This window comes from Staurois parvus, unplaced genomic scaffold, assembly GCF_062004578.1.
Source record: "Staurois parvus isolate SC_StPar_1 unplaced genomic scaffold, SC_StPar_1.0 ptg000347l, whole genome shotgun sequence".
Lineage (NCBI taxonomy): Eukaryota > Metazoa > Chordata > Amphibia > Anura > Ranidae > Staurois > Staurois parvus.
In genome coordinates, this window is record NW_028318143.1 from 8,131,027 (window position 1) to 8,150,742 (window position 19,716).

Here is a 19,716-nt window from a genome sequence, read left to right on the forward strand (position 1 = left end):
AAAAAAATATGCCTGCAGTATCTTTAAGATCCATTTAGATGTACAGTCATGGCCAAACATGTTGGCACCCCTGATTTCTGTCAGATAATGCACCACTGCGTCCAGAAAGTTGTTGCAATTACAAATGTTTAGGCATTCTCATGTTTATTTCACTTTTTTCGTATTGGTGTGACAAAACAAGGTGGAGAAACAAAAAGCCAAATCTTACACATTCCAAACACCCCAAAAATGAAGTGGACAAAATTATGGGCACCCTCAATTTAATATTTGGTAGCACACCCCTTGGAAAAAATATCTGAAATCAATGGCTTCCTGTAGCCATCAGTGAGTTTCTTCCACCTCTCTGCTGGAATTTTGAAGCACTCTTCTTTCACCAACTGCTCCAGGTCTCTCAGATTGGAAGGGTTCCCAACTGCTGTTTTGAGATTTCTCCACAGGAGCTCTAGGGGAGATCTCTCCACAGGAGCTCTATGAGATTGAGTAGTCTTCAGATTTCATAATGCCATGCACACGGTCAAGACATCCAGTGCCTGTATCAGCAAAGCAACCCCAAAACATCAGTGACCCCCCACCATGTTTGACTGTAGGTACTGTATTCTTTTCTTTAAAGGCCTCATTTCTTTTTCTGAATACAGTAGAATGATGGGCTTTACTCATAAGCTGGAATTTTGTTTCGTCTGTCCACAGCACATTCTTCCAAATGGATTTTGGCTTCCCCGGGTAAGTTTCGGCAAAATCCAATCTTTCTGCTTCATGTTTCTGCATCAACAGTGGGGTCCTCCTGGATCTCTTACCATAGCATTCCTTTTCATTCAGATGGTGATGTATAGTGCGAACTGATGCAGTTGTACCCTGGGCCTGAAGGTCAGCTTGAATTTGTTTGGAAGTTGATCGAGATTCTTTAGCCACCATTCAAACAAATCTTTGTTGCAATTTTTGATCAATTTTTCTCTTTCGTCTATGTCCAGGGAGATTAGCTACAGTGCCATGGGCTGGAAAAGGAAAAAGAGAGGCACCTTCTGAGTGCAGTATGTAAAAGGCACCTCTCTTTTTCCCTTTCCTTTGCATACAGAGCTGGCTTACTCTGAGATGGCTGCTATCTGAAGCGGTTATTGGCCATAGACTTTATTGGAAATATGGACATTAGCCATTAGTGCGCTGAGATCTCTCTTTCATTAGTGCCATGGGCTGTAAACTTCTTGACAATGTTACGCACAGTGGACACAGGAACATTAGGATCTCTGGAGATGGACTTGTAACCTTGAGATTGTCCATACTTTTCCACAATTTTTGTCCTCAAATCCTCAGACATTTCTTTGCTGCTCTTTCTCTTCTCCATGCTCCATGTGGCACACAGAGACACAACAGAAAAGTTGAGTCAATTTTTCACCATTTTTCACCATTTTACCTGGTTGCCGGTGTGATTTCTATATTGTCAGCACCTGTTAATTGATACAGGGTGTTTAATTACAAATTACAGGAGCATCACAAATTTGGAATGCCAATAATTTTGTCCAGTTCATTTTTGGGGTTTTGTGTGGACTGTGTCAGATTTGACTCTTTGTTTCTCCATTTTTTTGTGTCATACTAATACAAACAAAAGGAATAAACCTGAGAATGCCTAAACATTTGTGATTGCAACACATTTCTGGGTGAAGTGGTGCAATATTTGGCAGAAATGCAGGGGGGACGATATTTTTGGCCATAACTGTATGTGTGTGATGGAGTTGCAGTTTACTTTAGTGTTAGGCTAGTGTGTTGTCATGTGTCAGTGTGCATTTCTTGTGGGCATTGACATGCATTTTGATGAGCATTTTCAGTGCAGTTGGATAGGGTTAATAGCTACTGACCAAAAAAAAAAAAATCAGTTTTATAAATGAATAAATAAAGTTTATTGTTTTTTTTAAAGGTGGATGTAGCCTCCAAATTTATTAATATTTTAGCTTTTTTGTAATTGGCATGAGAACAACAGACCCTGCAACCACAAGCACGGTTTGTGATTGTGACGTGGTAGTGTGGTATTTACAGGGCCAAATTAGGCATATAATTACATAGTTACATAGTTAGTCTGGCTGAAAAACGCCAAAAGTCCATCCAGTTCAACCATAGAAAAAAAAAAGTTAGAATCCTATACCCACAGTTGATCCAGAGGAAGGCAAAAAAAACCCAGCAAAGCATGATCCACTTTGCTCCTTCAGGGGAAAAAATTCCTTCCTGATCCCCCGAGAGGCAATCAGATATTCCCTGGATCAACTTCACCTATAAATGTTATATCCAGTTATATTCTGTGTATCTAAGAAAGAATCCAGGACTTTTTTGAAGCAATCCACTGAGCTGGCCAGAACCAACTCTTGAGGGAGTCTATTCCACATTTTCAAAGCTCTCACTGTGAAGAAACCTTTCCATGTTTGGAGATTACATTTCTTTTCCTCCAGACGTAAAGAGTGCCCCCTTATCCTCTGTGATGACCTCATGGTGAATAACTCTACACCGAGTTCACTATATGAACCACTGATGTATTTATACATGGAGATCATATCCCCCCCTTATGTATTATACATGGAGATCATATCCCCCCTTATGTATTATACATGGAGATCATATCCCCCCCGTATGCCCGTATGTATTATACATGGAGATCATATCCCCCCCTTATGTATTATACATGGAGATCATATCCCCTCTTATGTATTATACATGGAGATCATATCCCCCCTTATGTATTATACATGGAGATCGTATCCCCCTTATGTATTATACATGGGCATCATATCCCCCCTTATGTATTATACATGGAGATCATATCCCCCCCCTTATGTATTATACATGGAGATCATATCCCCCCTTATGTATTATACATGGAGATCATATCTCCCCTTATGTATTATACATGGTGATCATATCCCCCTTATGTATTATACATGGTGATCATATCCCCCTTATGTATTATACATGGAGATCATATCCCCCTTATGTATTATACATGGTGATCATATCCCCCCTTATGTATTATACATGGAGATCATATCCCCCCTTATGTATTATACATGGTGATCATATCCCCCCTTATGTATTATACATGGTGATCATATCCCCCCTTATGTATTATACATGGAGATCATATCCCCCTTATGTATTATAAATGGAGATCATATCCCCCCCTTATGTATTATACATGGTGATCATATCCCCCCTTATGTATTATACATGGAGATCATATCCCCCCTTATTTATTATACATGGTGATCATATCCCCCCCTTATGTATTATACATGGAGATCATATCCCCCCTTATGTATTATACATGGTGATCATATCCCCCCTTATGTATTATACATGGAGATCATATCCCCCTTATGTATTATACATGGAGATCATATCCCCCCTTATGTATTATACATGCAGATCATATCCCCCCCTTATGTATTATACATGGAGATCATATCCCCCCCTTATGTATTATACATGGTGATCATATCCCCCCTTATGTATTATACATGGAGATCATATCCCCCTTATGTATTATACATGGTGATCATATCCCCCCTTAATCTCCTCTTCTCAAGAGAGAATACATTCAGTTCCTCTAATCTTTCCTCATAGCTGATCTCCTCCATGCCTCTTATCAGTTTGGTTGCCCTTCTCTGTACTTTCTCCAGTTCCCCAATGTTCTTTTTGTGAATTGGTGCCCAAAATTGAACTGCATATTCCAGATGAGGTATTACTAATGATTTGTACCGGGGGAAATGATATCTCTCTCTCTGGAGTCTATACCTCTTTTAATACAAAAGAGGATTTTGCTCTCTTTAGAATCCGCAGCTTGGCATTGCATGTCATTATTAAGCTTGTGATCTACCAGAACTCTCAGATCCTTCTCCACCATTGATTCCCCCAGTTGTACCCCCCTAGTATAATGCCTTCTCACTGCCCATCAAATGCCCTCTGAAGAGTAATGCAATGCAAATTGCTCCTCAGAGGGTACTGCACATGTGAATAAGCCTTAAAAGAGTCCTGGATAGAAGTAAAAAGTTGCCAGGGGGTTTTAATCCTTGCTCACTCCATCCACAACCAGCACAAAACATTTTTGCTGGACATACACGTTAAGTAATTTAACATAAATGTAATTTAGTTACCAGTACTAACAATAAGGTACAGGTAATTTCCCTTTAAGGCTCCATTCACACTTCTGCGACTTCATCAATTTTCATTGCGACTTGATGTGACTTTAAAGCGACTTTGGCACAATTTTATGTGACTTTGGTTGAGTGCAACTTTGGTGTGACTTTGGTTGAGTGAAACTTTGGTGTGACTTTGGCTTTGACCAAGGATAATTGTTTCTGCTGTACAAAGTCACACACAAGTTGCAAGCACAACATTCAGGTGCGACTTTGGAGGGTTTGCATGAAGTCTATGGCCCTCCAGTCGCATGAATGTTGGACCAAAGTAATGCAGGAACTACTTTGTAGTTACTGCAACTTGAAGTCGCACAGATATGAATGGTACACATTGGGAAACATGGGGGGCGACTTGTCATGCCACTTTGGACCCCAAAGTCACATGACAAGACACGTAAGTGTGAATGGAGCCTAAAAAACTGTGATTTGATGCTGTATGTCTTTTTTTATGGTAGAAGACAAACTACTTTGTTAACTTCTTCTTCTTGTCAGTCATTTCTGAACTGTGTGGCTCATGGTGAATCCTTTCTGCCCCAAGCAGTCTTAGGGGGTAATGTAGCCATGACCTGACCCCAGACGCTCTTCCTGATTAGCCGGAGGAGAGATGAGTGCTGTCACCTCTGCTTGCTGCAATGACAGAATTTGTGATGAGCAATAACTCTGTGACCCAGAACAGGAAGTGACTGGTAAACCATTTCAGGGAATATGAAGGGGATTTTGATGCGCTACCTACATACAATAGAAAAGGGACTGTCTAACCGACAATGCATTCATCTTTGGCTGCTTTATAGGGATCATACTTCCCTCTACAAGCCCTATAGGGTTGATTTATTAAAACTGGAGAGAACAAAATGCGGATCACCTCTGCATAGAAACCAATCAGCTTCCAGGACTTTTTGTCAAAGCTTAAGTGAACAAACTGAAGAAGGAAGCTGATTGGCTACCATGCAGAGCTGCACCAGATTTTGCACTCTCCCGTTTTAGTAAATCAACCCCATAGAGCTTGTAGAGAGAAGTATGATCCCTATAGACTCCGATTCCGACTTGGTCATAGCCACGCTGATTTCTAAAATAGTGCAAGCCAGGGGCAGACTGACCATTTGGAAAGTCGGGCACTTCCCGAGGGCCCGGGGTCAGTAGGGGGCCCCATGAGATGCCCCTGGCACCTTTTTCGTAGGCTTGTTTGAGTTTGGGCAAGGACAAAGGGGCCCCATGATCCCCTATTACCCGGAGGCCCCATGAGTTGTCAGTCCGCCCCTGGTGCAAGCACTACTTTTGGTGCAATTTGCATAGAAATCTGTGTTACACCCCGGTCACATAAAAAGCTGATTTTGAAATTGTGCGACTTACAGTGAAGTCGCATGATTTCAAAATTGGGTGACCTGCTGATTTCAGTTGCGATTTGCAAGACCTCTGACAAATTGCAACAAGACTAGTGCATGTACTGCTTTAGAAATCGTTGAGGCTCCAACCAAGTCAGTACTGCACCGATATGACCGCTCTAATAGAGGAAAATGGGGTGCGACTTGGCATATGATTAGCAAGTCGCATAGCATGCAAATCGCATCCCAAGTCACACCTGATGTGACCGGGGTGTAAGTAAATCAACTGTGTGCTACCACATTGTGAAGGTTTGACTGTTCCATACGCTGGATGATTTATTTTTAATGTATGAACTGCAGAATGTTTTCCCATGTTGGGCTGATGAATTCTGCCCCAGGTCAGAAAATCTCTGAATTAGGATCAGTCTGGCCATAACAATATCTGCATGGAGTGTGCATCCCTGTGCTTGCATGGGTTTCCACTCAAAAGACATGTTAAGGATCCATGCATACTGTACTAAAAAAAAAAGACACCTTGCCAGAGAACTCTGTATAGAAAAATGCTCATATTTAGAGAGAAAACATTAGGGAACAAAAGTCCAGGTGTCAGCGTTTAGGAGCATTTAGGAGAGTTTAGGGGCATTTCGTTTTTTCTGCCAGAAAAATGCTCTCCAAAGTGCAAACGGAAGAGTTTTTTTTCTGCCTCTAAACGCTAAGATTAAAGTGTTCCTAAACCCCGGACCCTGCATTCACTGTACCCACGCTCCCAGGACCCTGCATTCACTATATCTGGTCTCCCCGGACCCTGCTTTCACTATATCTGTTCTCCCAGGACCCTGCATTCACTATATCTGGTCTTCCCGGACCCTGCATTCACTATATCCGGTCTCCCTGGACCCTGCATTCACTATATCTGGTCTCCCAGGACCCTGCATTCACTATATCTGGTCTCCCTGGACCCTGCATTCACTATATCTGGTCTCCCCAGACCCTGCATTCACTATCTCCACGCTCCCCGGACCCTGCATTCACTATATCTGGTCTCCCAGGACCCTGCATTCACTATATCTGGTCTCCCCGGACCCTGCATTCACTATATCTGGTCTCCCTGGACCCTGCATTCACTATATCTGGTCTCCCCGGACCCTGCATTCACTATATCTGGTCTCCCCAGACCCTGCATTCACTATATCTGGTCTCCCAGGACCCTGCATTCACTATATCTGGTCTCCCCGGACTCTGCATTCCCTATATCCACGCTTCCCGGACCCTGCATTCACTATATCTGGTCTCCCCGGACCCTGCATTCACTATATCCACGCTTCCCGGACCCTGCATTCACTATATCTCAGTGATGGCGAACCCGTGGCACGCGTGCCACAGCCGGCACGCCGAGCCTTATCTGTGGGCACGCCAGGAGAATCCAGCGGCGCGCTGTCTTCCCGGCTGTAGTGTGCGTGACAGCCGGGTCCCAAGTGCGCATGCACAAGAAGCAGTGCTCTTTGTGAATGGTAAGGCGGTACCTGGGACACATGACAGATCCCAGAAGCCGCCGGACCAATCACAAAGCGCAGCGCTTCTCGCGCATGCGCACTGGGCATCCGGCTGTCCGACGAGCGCCCACACTACAGAAGCCGGGAAGACAGCGCGCGGCTGGATAAAGGAACAGGTAAGATAAAAAAAAAACTCTGCGGAAGTAAGAGCGGGTACCTGTCAAATTCAGGTACCCGCTCCCCCTCCCTCCCCAAAGGTCAGCAGTCATCTCTGTACTGTCCGCAGTCTCTGGTCATCCCTGTGCTGTCCGCAGTCTCTGGTCATCCCTGTGCTGTCCGCAGTCTCTGGTCATCCCTGTGCTGTCCGCAGTCTCTGGTCATCTCCTGTACTGTCCGCAGTCTCTGGTCATCCCTGTGCTGTCCGCAGTCTCTGGTCATCTCCTGTACTGTGTCCGCAGTCTCTGGTCATCCCTGTACTGTGTTCGCAGTCTCTGGTCATCTCCTGTACTGTGTCCGCAGTCTCTGGTCATCCCTGTACTGTGTCCGCAGTCTCTGGTCATCCCTGTACTGTGTCCGCAGTCTCTGGTCATCCCTGTACTGTCCGCAGTCTCTGGTCATCCCTGTACTGTGTCCGCAGTCTCTGGTCATCCCTGTACTGTCCGCAGTCTCTGGTCATCCCTGTACTGTCCGCAGTCACTGGTCATCCCTGTACTATGTCCGCAGTCTCTGGTCATCCCTGTACTGTCCACAGTCTCTGGTCATCTCCTGTACTTTCCGCAGTCTCTGGTCATCCCTGTACTGTCCGCAGTCACTGGTCATCCCTGTACTGTGTCCGCAGTTTCTGGTCATCTCCTGTACTGTGTCCGAAGTCTCTGGTCATCTCCTGTTCTGTGTCCGCAGTCTCTGGTCATCTCCTGTACTGTCCGCAGTCTCTGGTCATCTCCTGTACTGTTCGCAGTCTCTGGTCATCTCCTGTACTGTGTCCGCAGTCTCTGGTCATCTCCTGTACTGTGTCCGCAGTCTCTAGTCATCTCCTGTACTGTCCGCAGTCTCTGGTCATCTCCTGTACTGTGTCCGCAGTCTCTGGTCATCCCTGTACTGTGTCCGCAGTCTCTGGTCATCCCTGTACTGTCCGCAGTCTCTGGTCATCCCTGTACTGTGTCTGCAGTCTCTGGTCATCCCTGTACTGTGTCTGCAGTCTCTGGTCATCCCTGTACTGTGTCTGCAGTCTCTGGTCATCCCTGTACTGTGTCTGCAGTCTCTGGTCATCCCTGTACTGTGTCCGCAGTCTCTGGTCATCCCTGTACTGTCCGCAGTCTCTGGTCATCCCTGTACTGTCCGCAGTCTCTGGTCATCTCCTGTACTGTTCGCAGTCTCTGGTCATCTCCTGTACTGTGTCCGCAGTCTCTGGTCATCTGTACTGTGTCCGCAGTCTCTGGTCATCTCCTGTACTGTGTCTGCAGTCTCTGGTCATCTCCTGTACTGTGTCCGCAGTCTCTGGTCATGTCCTGTACTGTCCGCAGTCTCTGGTCATCCCTGTACTGTCTGCAGTCTCTGGTCATCCCTGTACTGTGTCCGCAGTCTCTGGTCATCCCTGTACTGTGTCCGCAGTCTCTGGTCATCTCCTGTACTGTGTCCGCAGTCTCTGGTCATCCCTGTACTGTCCGCAGTCTCTGGTCATCTCCTGTACTGTGTCCGCAGTCTCTGGTCATCCCTGCACTGTGTCCGCAGTCTCTGGTCATCCCTGTACTGTCCGCAGTCTCTGGTCATCCCTGTACTGTGTCTGCAGTCTCTGGTCATCCCTGTACTGTGTCTGCAGTCTCTGGTCATCCCTGTACTGTGTCTGCAGTCTCTGGTCATCCCTGTACTGTGTCTGCAGTCTCTGGTCATCCCTGTACTGTGTCCGCAGTCTCTGGTCATCCCTGTACTGTCCACAGTCTCTGGTCATCCCTGTACTGTCCGCAGTCTCTGGTCATCTCCTGTACTGTTCGCAGTCTCTGGTCATCTCCTGTACTGTGTCCGCAGTCTCTGGTCATCTGTACTGTGTCCGCAGTCTCTGGTCATCTCCTGTACTGTGTCCGCAGTCTCTGGTCATCTCCTGTACTGTGTCCGCAGTCTCTGGTCATGTCCTGTACTGTCCGCAGTCTCTGGTCATCCCTGTACTGTCTGCAGTCTCTGGTCATCCCTGTACTGTGTCCGCAGTCTCTGGTCATCCCTGTACTGTGTCCGCAGTCTCTGGTCATCCCTGTACTGTCCGCAGTCTCTGGTCATCTCCTGTACTGTGTCCGCAGTCTCTGGTCATCCCTGTACTGTCCGCAGTCTCTGGTCATCTCCTGTACTGTGTCCGCAGTCTCTGGTCATCCCTGCACTGTGTCCGCAGTCTCTGGTCATCCCTGTACTGTCCGCAGTCTCTGGTCCTCCCTGTACTGTGTCTGCAGTCTCTGGTCATCCCTGTACTGTGTCCGCAGTCTCTGGTCATCCCTGTACTGTCCGCAGTCTCTGGTCATCCCTGTACTGTCCGCAGTCTCTGGTCATCTCCTGTACTGTGTCCGCAGTCTCTGGTCATCCCTGTACTGTGTCCGCAGTCTCTGGTCATCCCTGTACTGTGTCCGCAGTCTCTGGTCATACCTGTACTGTGTCCGCAGTCTCTGGTAATCCCTGTACTGTCCGCAGTCTCTGGTCATCCCTGTACTGTCCGCAGTCTCTGGTCATCCCTGTACTGTGTCCGCAGTCTCTGGTCATCCCTGTACTGTGTCCGCAGTCTCTGGTCATCCCTGTACTGTGTCCGCAGTCTCTGGTCATCCCTGTACTGTTAATTAGTTTGCACTACTGTACGAGTTGTTTTTTCTAAACCAAAAGCTCGATATTCAGGTTTCATTGCAGTGTTGGCACTTTGAAAGAAATAAGTTGGTTTTGGGTTGCAGTTTGGGCACTCGAGCTCAAAAAGGTTCGCCATCACTGCTATATCTGGTCTCCCCGGACCCTGCATTCACTATAACTGGTCTCCCAGGACCCTGCATTCACTATATCTGGTCTACCCGGTCCCTGCATTTACTATATCTGGTCTCGCCGGACCCTGCATTCACTATATCTGGTCTCCCAGGACCCTGCATTCACTATATCTGGTCTCCCAGGACCCTGCATTCACTATATCTGGTCTCCCCAGACTCTGCATTCACTATATCCGGTCTCCCCGGACCCTGCATTCACTATATCTGGTTTACCCTGTCCCTGCATTTACTATATCTGATCTCCCCAGACCCTGCATTCACTATATCTGGTCTCCCCAGACCCTGCATTCACTATATCCGGTCTCCCCGGACCCCGCATTCACTATATCTGGTCTCCCACAGCACACACAACATGGAAATGCAATTATGTTAGTAAATATAAACTGTTAAATACCTTCTCTCATCAGCAGTATATAGCAGTCTTGTGAGCACTGGTTAAAAAGCTTGTAGGAGGCATTTTCTTTCTGCTCTAGGAGGATGCAGGACCCCTGACCTCTGTATGGACAGTACTGAGTGGCCCCGTGCTGATCACATGCACTCTTCCAAGACAAAAAAAAAAATTCCGTGGAAGAAGAGGAGGGGCAGAGAAGACAGGATCAAACAGCCTTTTTACCCAATGCAGAGGATTAACCCCTTCGTTCCACAGTGAGTATAACAAGCATGCTTTACTGCATATACAGACTGATGTGGGTTTAGTAACACTTTAAAAATGCCTCTAGACTACCTAAGGTACATGGACACATTATAACATATAGATAGGTAACATTAGCTACTTCCAGAGGAATACAAAAAATGCTAAACACCTCTGGGAGCAGCATTTTTTTTTAAGCCAGTGTGCATGGATCCTTATTGTTCTAATTGACCCTAGTGTGTGTGTGTGCGTGTGTGTGCGTGTGTGTGTGTGCATGTGTGCGTGTGTGTGCATGTGCGTGTGTTTATCTACAAATCCCAACTGCAGCCCCCTATGGCAGACCCTAGTAATACTCTCTTGAGTGAACAATGCTGTCCACCATACATTTCATTCATGGAACCACAGAAAAGCAACATTCCAAGGTCTGAAGTGCACCAGTGATCGCAATGTGGTAGTAGGGATGGTGGGGGGAGTCCATTCAGAGTTTAAAGTGGAATTTAAAGCTATAACTATCTACTCTCAAAACTGTCATCCCCCCCCCCCCCTTCTTGCTTTTATTCTGACTACCGTTAGAAGAAAGATGCTTCTGCTTACCTATTCTCAGGGTGCTCTGGTCTGGTCACATGATTTCCCCAGCAGCCGGCTTCGGGGGACAGGGGAGAGCTCTGACAATGGCTGGAATGCCTGGGTGGTGATGTCACTCATAGGCTTACTATGGGCGTCTGTTGTTGGCTGTCCCTCCTCTCCCCTAAAGCTGCTGCTTAGAGCCGATCACGTGACTGGACTGGGGCGCTTAGAGAATAGGTGAATAAGCATCTCCCTTCAACAGGGTAGTTAGAATAGGAATTAAAGGGGGGGGGGCAGATTTAAGAATAGATAGGTATACCTTGGCCTTCCACTTTAAAGTGGTTGTAAACCTCAGACATGAAATATGAACAAAGCATATCCCTCTACAGTGTGTACTTGTCTCAATTGAGAATGATAAGTGACATTTCTGTCTGCTGCTTCATTCCTCTGCTGTCAGCATGAGTCACTTCTGACAAGTTTTCAAGACACCAAGAGCAAAAAGGTGACAGGGGAGGGACCTCCAGCAGATTGACAGCCTTGACTCTGTTCCTGTGTGCTGTGTGGAGGGGGGGGGGGGGTGTCTCTTCTCTCCAATCAGCTTTTAAAGATCTCCTCACTGAGCTCTGCAGAGTGTAACTTCAGCTCTCTGCTCCCCAATTTTTTGACAGCTCTGCAAGCTTTATATATTCAGCACTTTCAGTGGATGTAGTGAAAGAAGACAGGTACAGCTAAACAGGTACAACTTACTGTATGTAGGAGGATTTGTTTCATCTCTGTGTATCACCTGAGGCAACTCACTTCACTGGGTGTATGTGGGGGTTTACAACCACTTTAATTTCTTTCTGTGACCCCATTGGGGGGATTTTTCCTCATATTCTCTTTAACACACTGTTGAATTCAGGGGGTGGTTGTCAAAGGCACTCAGAGCAATGAACATTATCAGAATTTCTAACCTTTCCCCAATGTACTAAAATTGTGTCCTTTTGGAGAGATTTCCCATCACTTCCCTGACTTCCATCTTAAAAGGAAAAGAGGGGAAATCTCCCCAATAGAGACACAGACAGCCATAAAAACCTGACAAAAGGCTCTGACTCTTCCCTACTCTATCCAAAACAAAATGAAAAGTTCGGCTCAATCATCAAGGTGTAACCCAGTGATGTATATGGCAACTCTAGAGATGATTGACATTAGCTCTTACTTGTGGAGAGGTGAAATGTATTACTGGAAATATGATAGGTGTGAACAGAGCCTAAAAAAAGTCTTCTATGAATAAGGGCCAGTTCAAACCACATGCAGTCCAGCATGTTTTTTTTTTTGTATCAAAAACAAATGGATAGTAGATTATATGGTTTCCAGTGGCATAGTTCACCAGTGTGGTCAGTTCCACAAAAAAAAGCAGAACACACTGCATTTTTTTTGCACTGAACTGTACTGGAATGCGTGAAAAAAAACACACCGGAACGCACCTAAAAGCGCCAAAAACACACCTGAACACACAGGTCCTTATTTAAGGTGCAGAAAAAAAGGGGGGGGGGGAATGCACCAGAATGCATCAAAAACATACATGCAGAAATGCATCCGGACTGCATTTCTATGGTGTGACCTGGCCCTTAATGTAAAAATCACTATATATGGCCAGCTAATGGATCAACTTCTATTTTGTAATAGCAGAGCACTTAAAGCGGAGCTCCACCCAAAAGGGGAACTTCAGCTTTAAGCCTTTGTCCCCCACTCCCCATTGGCGCCTTTGGGGACTGTGGGGGAGTGGGTACCCAAATTTGAGAGGTACCCACCCCAACTTCCGCTGCAATCGGAAGTAGAAGTTGTCCTCCCCCCTCCCTCCCCGTAGTCTTCTGGGACACGTGACAAGTCCCAGAAGACTATGGGGCCATTCACAAAGTGCAGCGCTTCTTGCGCATACGCAGTGGGCACCCGGCTGTGAAGCCAAAAGCTGTCACAGCCGAGTGCCCACACTGAAGATGCCAGCACGGGGAGAGAAGACGGCCGGTGAAACCAGCCATGGTGAGGACACCGCTGGACCGAAGGACAGGTAAATGGCTGTATTTTAAAAGTCAGCAGCTACAGTTTTTGTAGCCGCTGACTTTTATTTATTTTTTTTATAGGTGGAACTCCACTTTAAAGTGAAAGGTTCAGGGTTTTTTCAAATAACAAACATATCATACTTGCCTGCTCTGTGCAGTGGCTTTTCACAGAACAGCCCCGATCCTCTTCTTCTTATGTCCCCTGCCGGTGCTCCTGGCTCCTCCCCCTTGACTAGTGCCCCAATAGAAAGCCGCTTACTATGGGGGGAACTGGTGTGTGCTTGCTCCCGAGCCCCACTCTATGCTTCCATAAGACACATAGAGCTGTGACTCGCGAGTTTCCAAATGGTCAGTCCACCCCTGCTTGTCTCCATACCCTGCTATTTTTACTTATTGGCTCACTGGCTGTGACTGAGTGACTGACAGCAGTGGGAGCCAATGGCTCCTGCTGCTGTGTCTCAGCCAATGAGGAGTGACAGAGAGAGACCTAGGCCAGCCAAGGCTCCCATGCACATCGCTGAATCGAGATCGGGCTCAGGTGCGTATTGGGGGGGGGGGGGGCATCACACAGAAGATTTTCTACTTTCATGCATAGAATGTTTGAAGGTAAAAAACCTTCAGCCTCTCCAACCACTTTAAATCTTGGAATCCTATATGTATTCCTCCATAAAACATGTTTGTGGCCCATTTCTTCCACTTCATGCTGTGGACTTACCAGCCACAGTTATGTACTTTTAGATGCCACTTTTTCTGAACCTCAACAAATTGGCTACCACTGGGGCTTAATAAGGTTTATAGCGGCTAAAAGACAGTTAGAAGGGATTGAAGTAGATTTACATCCTAACTGGATGATGTGCAATTGGTTAAAGCAATATGTATCAAAAACACCTGCCATGAGTTTTTTTAAAATATAGTTTTACCTTTTTTCTTTTTTTTGCACAGCGCTTTACAAAATGAAGGCAGACATTATTTCCAATAAAATGTTTGGTACAAGAGGAAACAGAGGACCTTGCTCATTAGAGCTTACAATCTAATATGTTACCTGTCCTTATTTTTACAATCTAAAAACATAGGAAAAAATTTGATTTTTCTTGGAAAGGAAAGATTCTTGAAATGAATTTCAAGGCAGTAAAATGATCTTATTGATCAAGATATCCAGAACTGTCCTGACCAGTCCTAAATAATAAATATTCTATTTCTGTGGGAATATCATACCTCTTGCATTGGGGGGATTCCACCTGGAATACTCTCCAAACTCTTCCAGGGGAAAATCTTTCATTATTTCCCAGCACAATATCCCAGCTATTAGGAGAGCAATTACTCTGATATAAATAACACCCTCATTACCAGAGATCAATTAACATTCCCGGCCGAGAGGCTGAATGGAAATAGCAAGCCAGTAATCCGCCTATCAGGAGCTCTGATTGGCCCATAATCCATCAGATCCCTTTCATTGATAACCAAACCCCTTCCATTGTGTGCGAATACTGTGCGAATCACTGCGAACCTGACAGTTACCCTGCACTGCATGTGACACACTTTAAGACTGTGGATACAGTATAGATTGTATAGATATAGTATAGATTATATACATATGGTATAGATATAGTGTGTATATATAATATAAATATGGTATAGATATTGTATATAGAGTGCATAGTGTGAACATATTATATACAGTAGAGATTGCATAGATAGTATAGATTATGAGAGAGAGAGAGAGAGAGAGAGAGAGAGAGATATGAAGGGGTAGAGAGAGGGGGGTGTATATATATATATATATATATAGAGAGAGAGAGAGAGAGAGAGGGGGGGGGGGTATGAGGGGGTAGAGAGAGAGGGGGGGTGTATAGAGAGAGAGAGGGGGGGGTATGAGGGGGTAGAGAGAGAGAGGTGGTGTGTGTATATATATATATATATACAGAGAGAGAGAGAGAGAGAGAGAGAGAGAGAGTTATATAAAGATGGTATAGACTGTGTAGATAGTTTTAGATATAGTGTATAGAATGCATAGTGTATAAATAGTATACATAGCTGAGATTGTATAGATATAGTATAAATTATATAAATCTGGCATATATGGTATAGATATAGTGTATATATAATATAAATATGGTATAGATGGTATAAACATAGTATATAGAGTGCATAGTGCAGAAATATTATACACAGTAGAGATTACACAGATAGTATAGATATAGTATAGATTATATAAATATGGTATAGATAGACAGAGAGAGAGAGAGAGAGAGAGAGAGAGAGAGAGAGAGAGAGAGAGAGAATAATTATATAAATATGGTATAGATGGTATAGACTGTACAGATAGTACAGATTGCACATATACGGTATATAGATAGCATAGTATCGGTTGCATAGATAGTTTTAGATATAGTATACAGAATGCATAGTGTATAAACAGTAAACATAGCTGAGATTGTATAGATAGTATGGATTGTATAGATATAATATATGGATAGTATCTATTGTATACACAATATAGAATATAGTACATGGATTGTATAGTATAGATTTAGTATACATAGTAGAGATTGTATAGATTTATATGTACAGAATAGATTTATTGTTTTTCCTCTAGTAAATATGGTCAATACATAGAAGGTGTAATATTTTTTCGCTAGTTTAATAAACAAGACATTGCATTTCAGGAAGAAAAGTTTTAATATGAATATATGCAAATACAAGACTTTGATACAAAACTAAGGAGCTCTGCAAGATCAAACACTACAAATCTACATTTACAGACAAATAATATGTTAGCACAGAATGTATCGGCTTTATTATTAGTGGGAGGAATGGCAATTGTTTTCAGTTCTAAAATCCTACTTGCTTATTAATGTATACAGTAATAACATTTGTATATTTATTTGTTGTAATACTAATAATCATAATAATAGTAACTATAATAACAAATTACGTATCAACGAAAATATAATTACATGTCAAAAGTATAAGAAAATTAAATGGAATATAATAATAACATATTAATATTATAATGAGAAAATTACATTTTATATTATTGTTAATAATATTAAAATCAATATAATAAAATATATATTATATAATATATTTAATCAATCATTAAATATGATATATTTATTATATTATATATAGTTTGTTACATTATATTTGAGAGAGAGAAAGAGAGAGAGAGAGAGAGAGGGAATATATTAAAATAATACTGTGTTATTTATATACAATTAATTTTATTATAACATGTTGTGGATATATACTTTTTTAGGTAAGCAGGATTTCTGAATGCATCGGCAGTTATATTATTACGACCATTGTTTTAATGACATTTTATATGATCTAATATCACGTTATGCCCGTAGACAATCTCTATGCCTCTGTCCCGGTGATTTGATTGACATTGATACATTGTTGTTAATCATTGTATCATCCTATGTCCCAGTTACAAAGTCTCCCTGTGGCCCCTTTTGCCGACAATTGATGGCACTTAGTAACGACGATCCTCCCCGGTGACAGTTCTCTCCTGACTTCTGTCTGCTCGGATCTCCGCACACCTTCAGTCCAGGTGAGAAATGTTTGGTATCACACATCATACAGCTGTGACATGTTGCATGCCCTTTGTCAGTTGCCCCCCAAATTCCCAGTTTCACATCTAAAGATAAAGCTATCCAAACCTTGTAACCCCCACGTGAGATGAGCATACTCTGCAGGCTCTCTGGGACTTGTAGTTCCCCAGCAGAGAGTGGCTCACCTTAGACACTCTGCTCCTCCAGGAGGCTCCCTGATGGCTGCTGTGGTTTGTGTGGACGATGTGTGGAGCTATCTAGGGCCACCATTAGAAGGGGGAGGGTGGTATTGTAATTAAGGGCTTTGACATATGCGAGGACGTTGGGAGGCGCCGGACTTTTTGAACTCTGATATATAAGCCAGGTCTAATGAGTAGAAGCAGCACCTGGTCTGTCTGGAAGGATCCCAGATGACATTTGCAGAGGGGAATCTGAGAGGGTTTTGTTTATGAATTTGGCAAACTTCTCCTACTATCCAGGCATGTGCACCATGACTGTAGAGTCGCAGCAATCACCCACTGAAGGCTCCAGTCCTATGGGCAGCTCCCCGAACCTGTCCATGGACTCCCCAGGGTCTGCCAGGCTCAAGGATGGAGTCTCCATCAAGTGTGAACCTAAAGGCAACTGCAGCCCAGTGGAAGAATTCGGTGCTGGTGGCCACCTTGAAGAACATGTCCAAGCTTCTGGTGGAAGGAGAAGAAAACGACCAGTGCAGAAAGGGAAACCACCCTACAGCTACATTGCCTTGATCGCCATGGCCATTGCCAACTCTCCGGAGAGGAAGCTGACTCTTGGAGGGATCTACAAGTTTATTATGGAAAGGTTCCCCTTCTATAGAGAGAACTCCAAAAAGTGGCAGAACTCTATCAGGCATAACCTGACCCTCAATGACTGCTTTGTGAAGATCCCCAGAGAACCGGGTCACCCGGGCAAAGGGAACTACTGGACTCTGGATCCTGCAGCAGAAGACATGTTTGATAATGGAAGCTTCCTTAGGAGGAGGAAGAGGTTCAAGAGAACAGATATTACCACCTATCCAGGATACATGCAGAACAGCAGTGCCTTCACTCCAACTCCAGCTGGAAGACCTTCCTTTCCGAACAGCCTCTACTCCAGTGTGGGATCTGGCTACAACCACCAAATTCACTCCACCACCTCCCACCACCCAGCCATGGTTCATCACTACCAGACCCCAGCTGGATCAGGGCAAGGACCTCATAGAATGTTTAGCATAGATAGTCTTATCAACCAGCAGTCCATGATGCAGCCTTCCCCTGGCGCTGATCTGAACCACCACTCCATGGGCTTGAATGGGGACCTTGAGAATATGGGGAGTAGTTGTTCTGTAGACCTGTCCTGTTTTCAGACTCAATCTGTCAGCCCTACTGGTGTAGGGTCCTTGATCAACAGGTCAGCCAACCCTATTGCCTCCAACTTGTCCTATTCTTACTCTTCCTCACCTCCTCACCTTCAGGTTCCTCAAACCAGCTATTCTCCTAATAATTCTCAAATCTATGGGGCCCCCAATAGACTTTCTATGAGGCCTGCAAGCTGCATAGGACACACAGACCAACTACTGACACTAACTGCTCCTCAGATGAATGGGGTCTGTCAGTACAACAACAATTCCTACATGAGGCAACCCAACTTTTCCTCTGGACTGGAAAGATATATGTAGCTGAAATGTCATTGGAGTGTATTCAGTAAAACAGTATAAAGAACAGTGGTGAAGTATCAAGTATGGTTATGTATCTTGACCAGATTTCAGTATGTTCCTGTGATTAGTCAAAATTATTTTTTTAATTGGTTGCTATGCTATTACTTTGTACAACACAACTGTCCTTTTTGACTGCTTTAACAAATAAGCCCATTTATGTCATTTTGATATTAATTGAAACTCTTTACATTCCGTAACTTTAATCTGTAGCAGGCAACTTGTGGCTTTACAGGTATTGAGGAGCTGTGGGTCCCATCAAGTATGTTGAGATATGTAATTCCTAAAAAAAAAAAAAAGAAAGAATTGCACAGATTGCTTGTCTGCTTATGCTAGCCATAGATGGATAACTTTTTGCCCATTACTCTTCATTTTCTCCAGTCATTTTGTAGGTCAGTGATATGTGACAGATCTTCATCAGAAGCCCACATTACAGACCAAACATCTATGATATGATAACTATCCTCACGAGCTCAAGCTATCATTGGCCTATTTTGTCTCTGAGGACTATTTTGCTGAACAGATCATATAGGCAATTCCCTGAAAATTTCAGTGGCAAGCTTTGAGAATGTTGGCCATGTACAAGCTCTGTTGCCTAATTTTCAATGTAACCTTGTCTTCTAACCATAGCAGGTGGGGGGGCATCTACTGGTCCTCAAACACTATAATATTTGCCGCCATGCTGCTGCCATAAATGTATTTCCAATTTAGAAGATCTCTGTTGGCAATATTGAGCATTATATTGATCAGGCCCTGATCGGAGAGATCAAAAGTCACATTTTTGCCAGTGTGTCACATTGGGTGGTCAGTGACACTGGTTTTAGACAGCATTTTACAGTTCAATAAAGGAGTATAGATTTCCAATATCAAAGCAAATGTTCACCTAGCAATAAATAAGGTGGTACTGTGTTCACTTAAGTCCTCCATTCCTTCACAATCATGTGCAAGCAAAAATTCTGTAATTTTAACATTTCCCTTGCATGTGATTTAGTATTCAAATGAATAAGGATTGACCTTATTTACTAAGCAGGTTAACATTTAATCTGTGAACAGTTTCTGCTCCTTTAGTAAATCAACCCCAGGACATACTTGGGTAAAAAAAAAAAAATTCTATCATGTTGAAATAATTATTTTATTAATGCCTGCACTTATGTGTACTATTGCACTAAAAAGATTATAGAGAGAGGAATGTAGTTATTCATTG

General features: G+C 43.9%; 1 protein-coding gene and 1 long non-coding RNA gene across 2 annotated transcripts in view; one reads left to right on the forward strand and one right to left on the reverse strand.

The window, feature by feature from the left end:
* LOC149456834 (uncharacterized) overlaps positions 1 to 19,716 on the reverse strand; it is an 88,487-nt gene that overhangs the window by 17,158 nt on the left and 51,613 nt on the right. The gene's annotated exons all lie outside the window — the stretch shown is intronic.
* Positions 17,175 to 18,519, forward strand: FOXE3 (forkhead box E3). The gene has a single exon (XM_089684366.1). It carries the CDS (start codon positions 17,247 to 17,249, stop codon positions 18,474 to 18,476), a length of 1,230 nt encoding a protein of 409 aa, XP_089540492.1. The 5' UTR covers positions 17,175 to 17,246; the 3' UTR covers positions 18,477 to 18,519.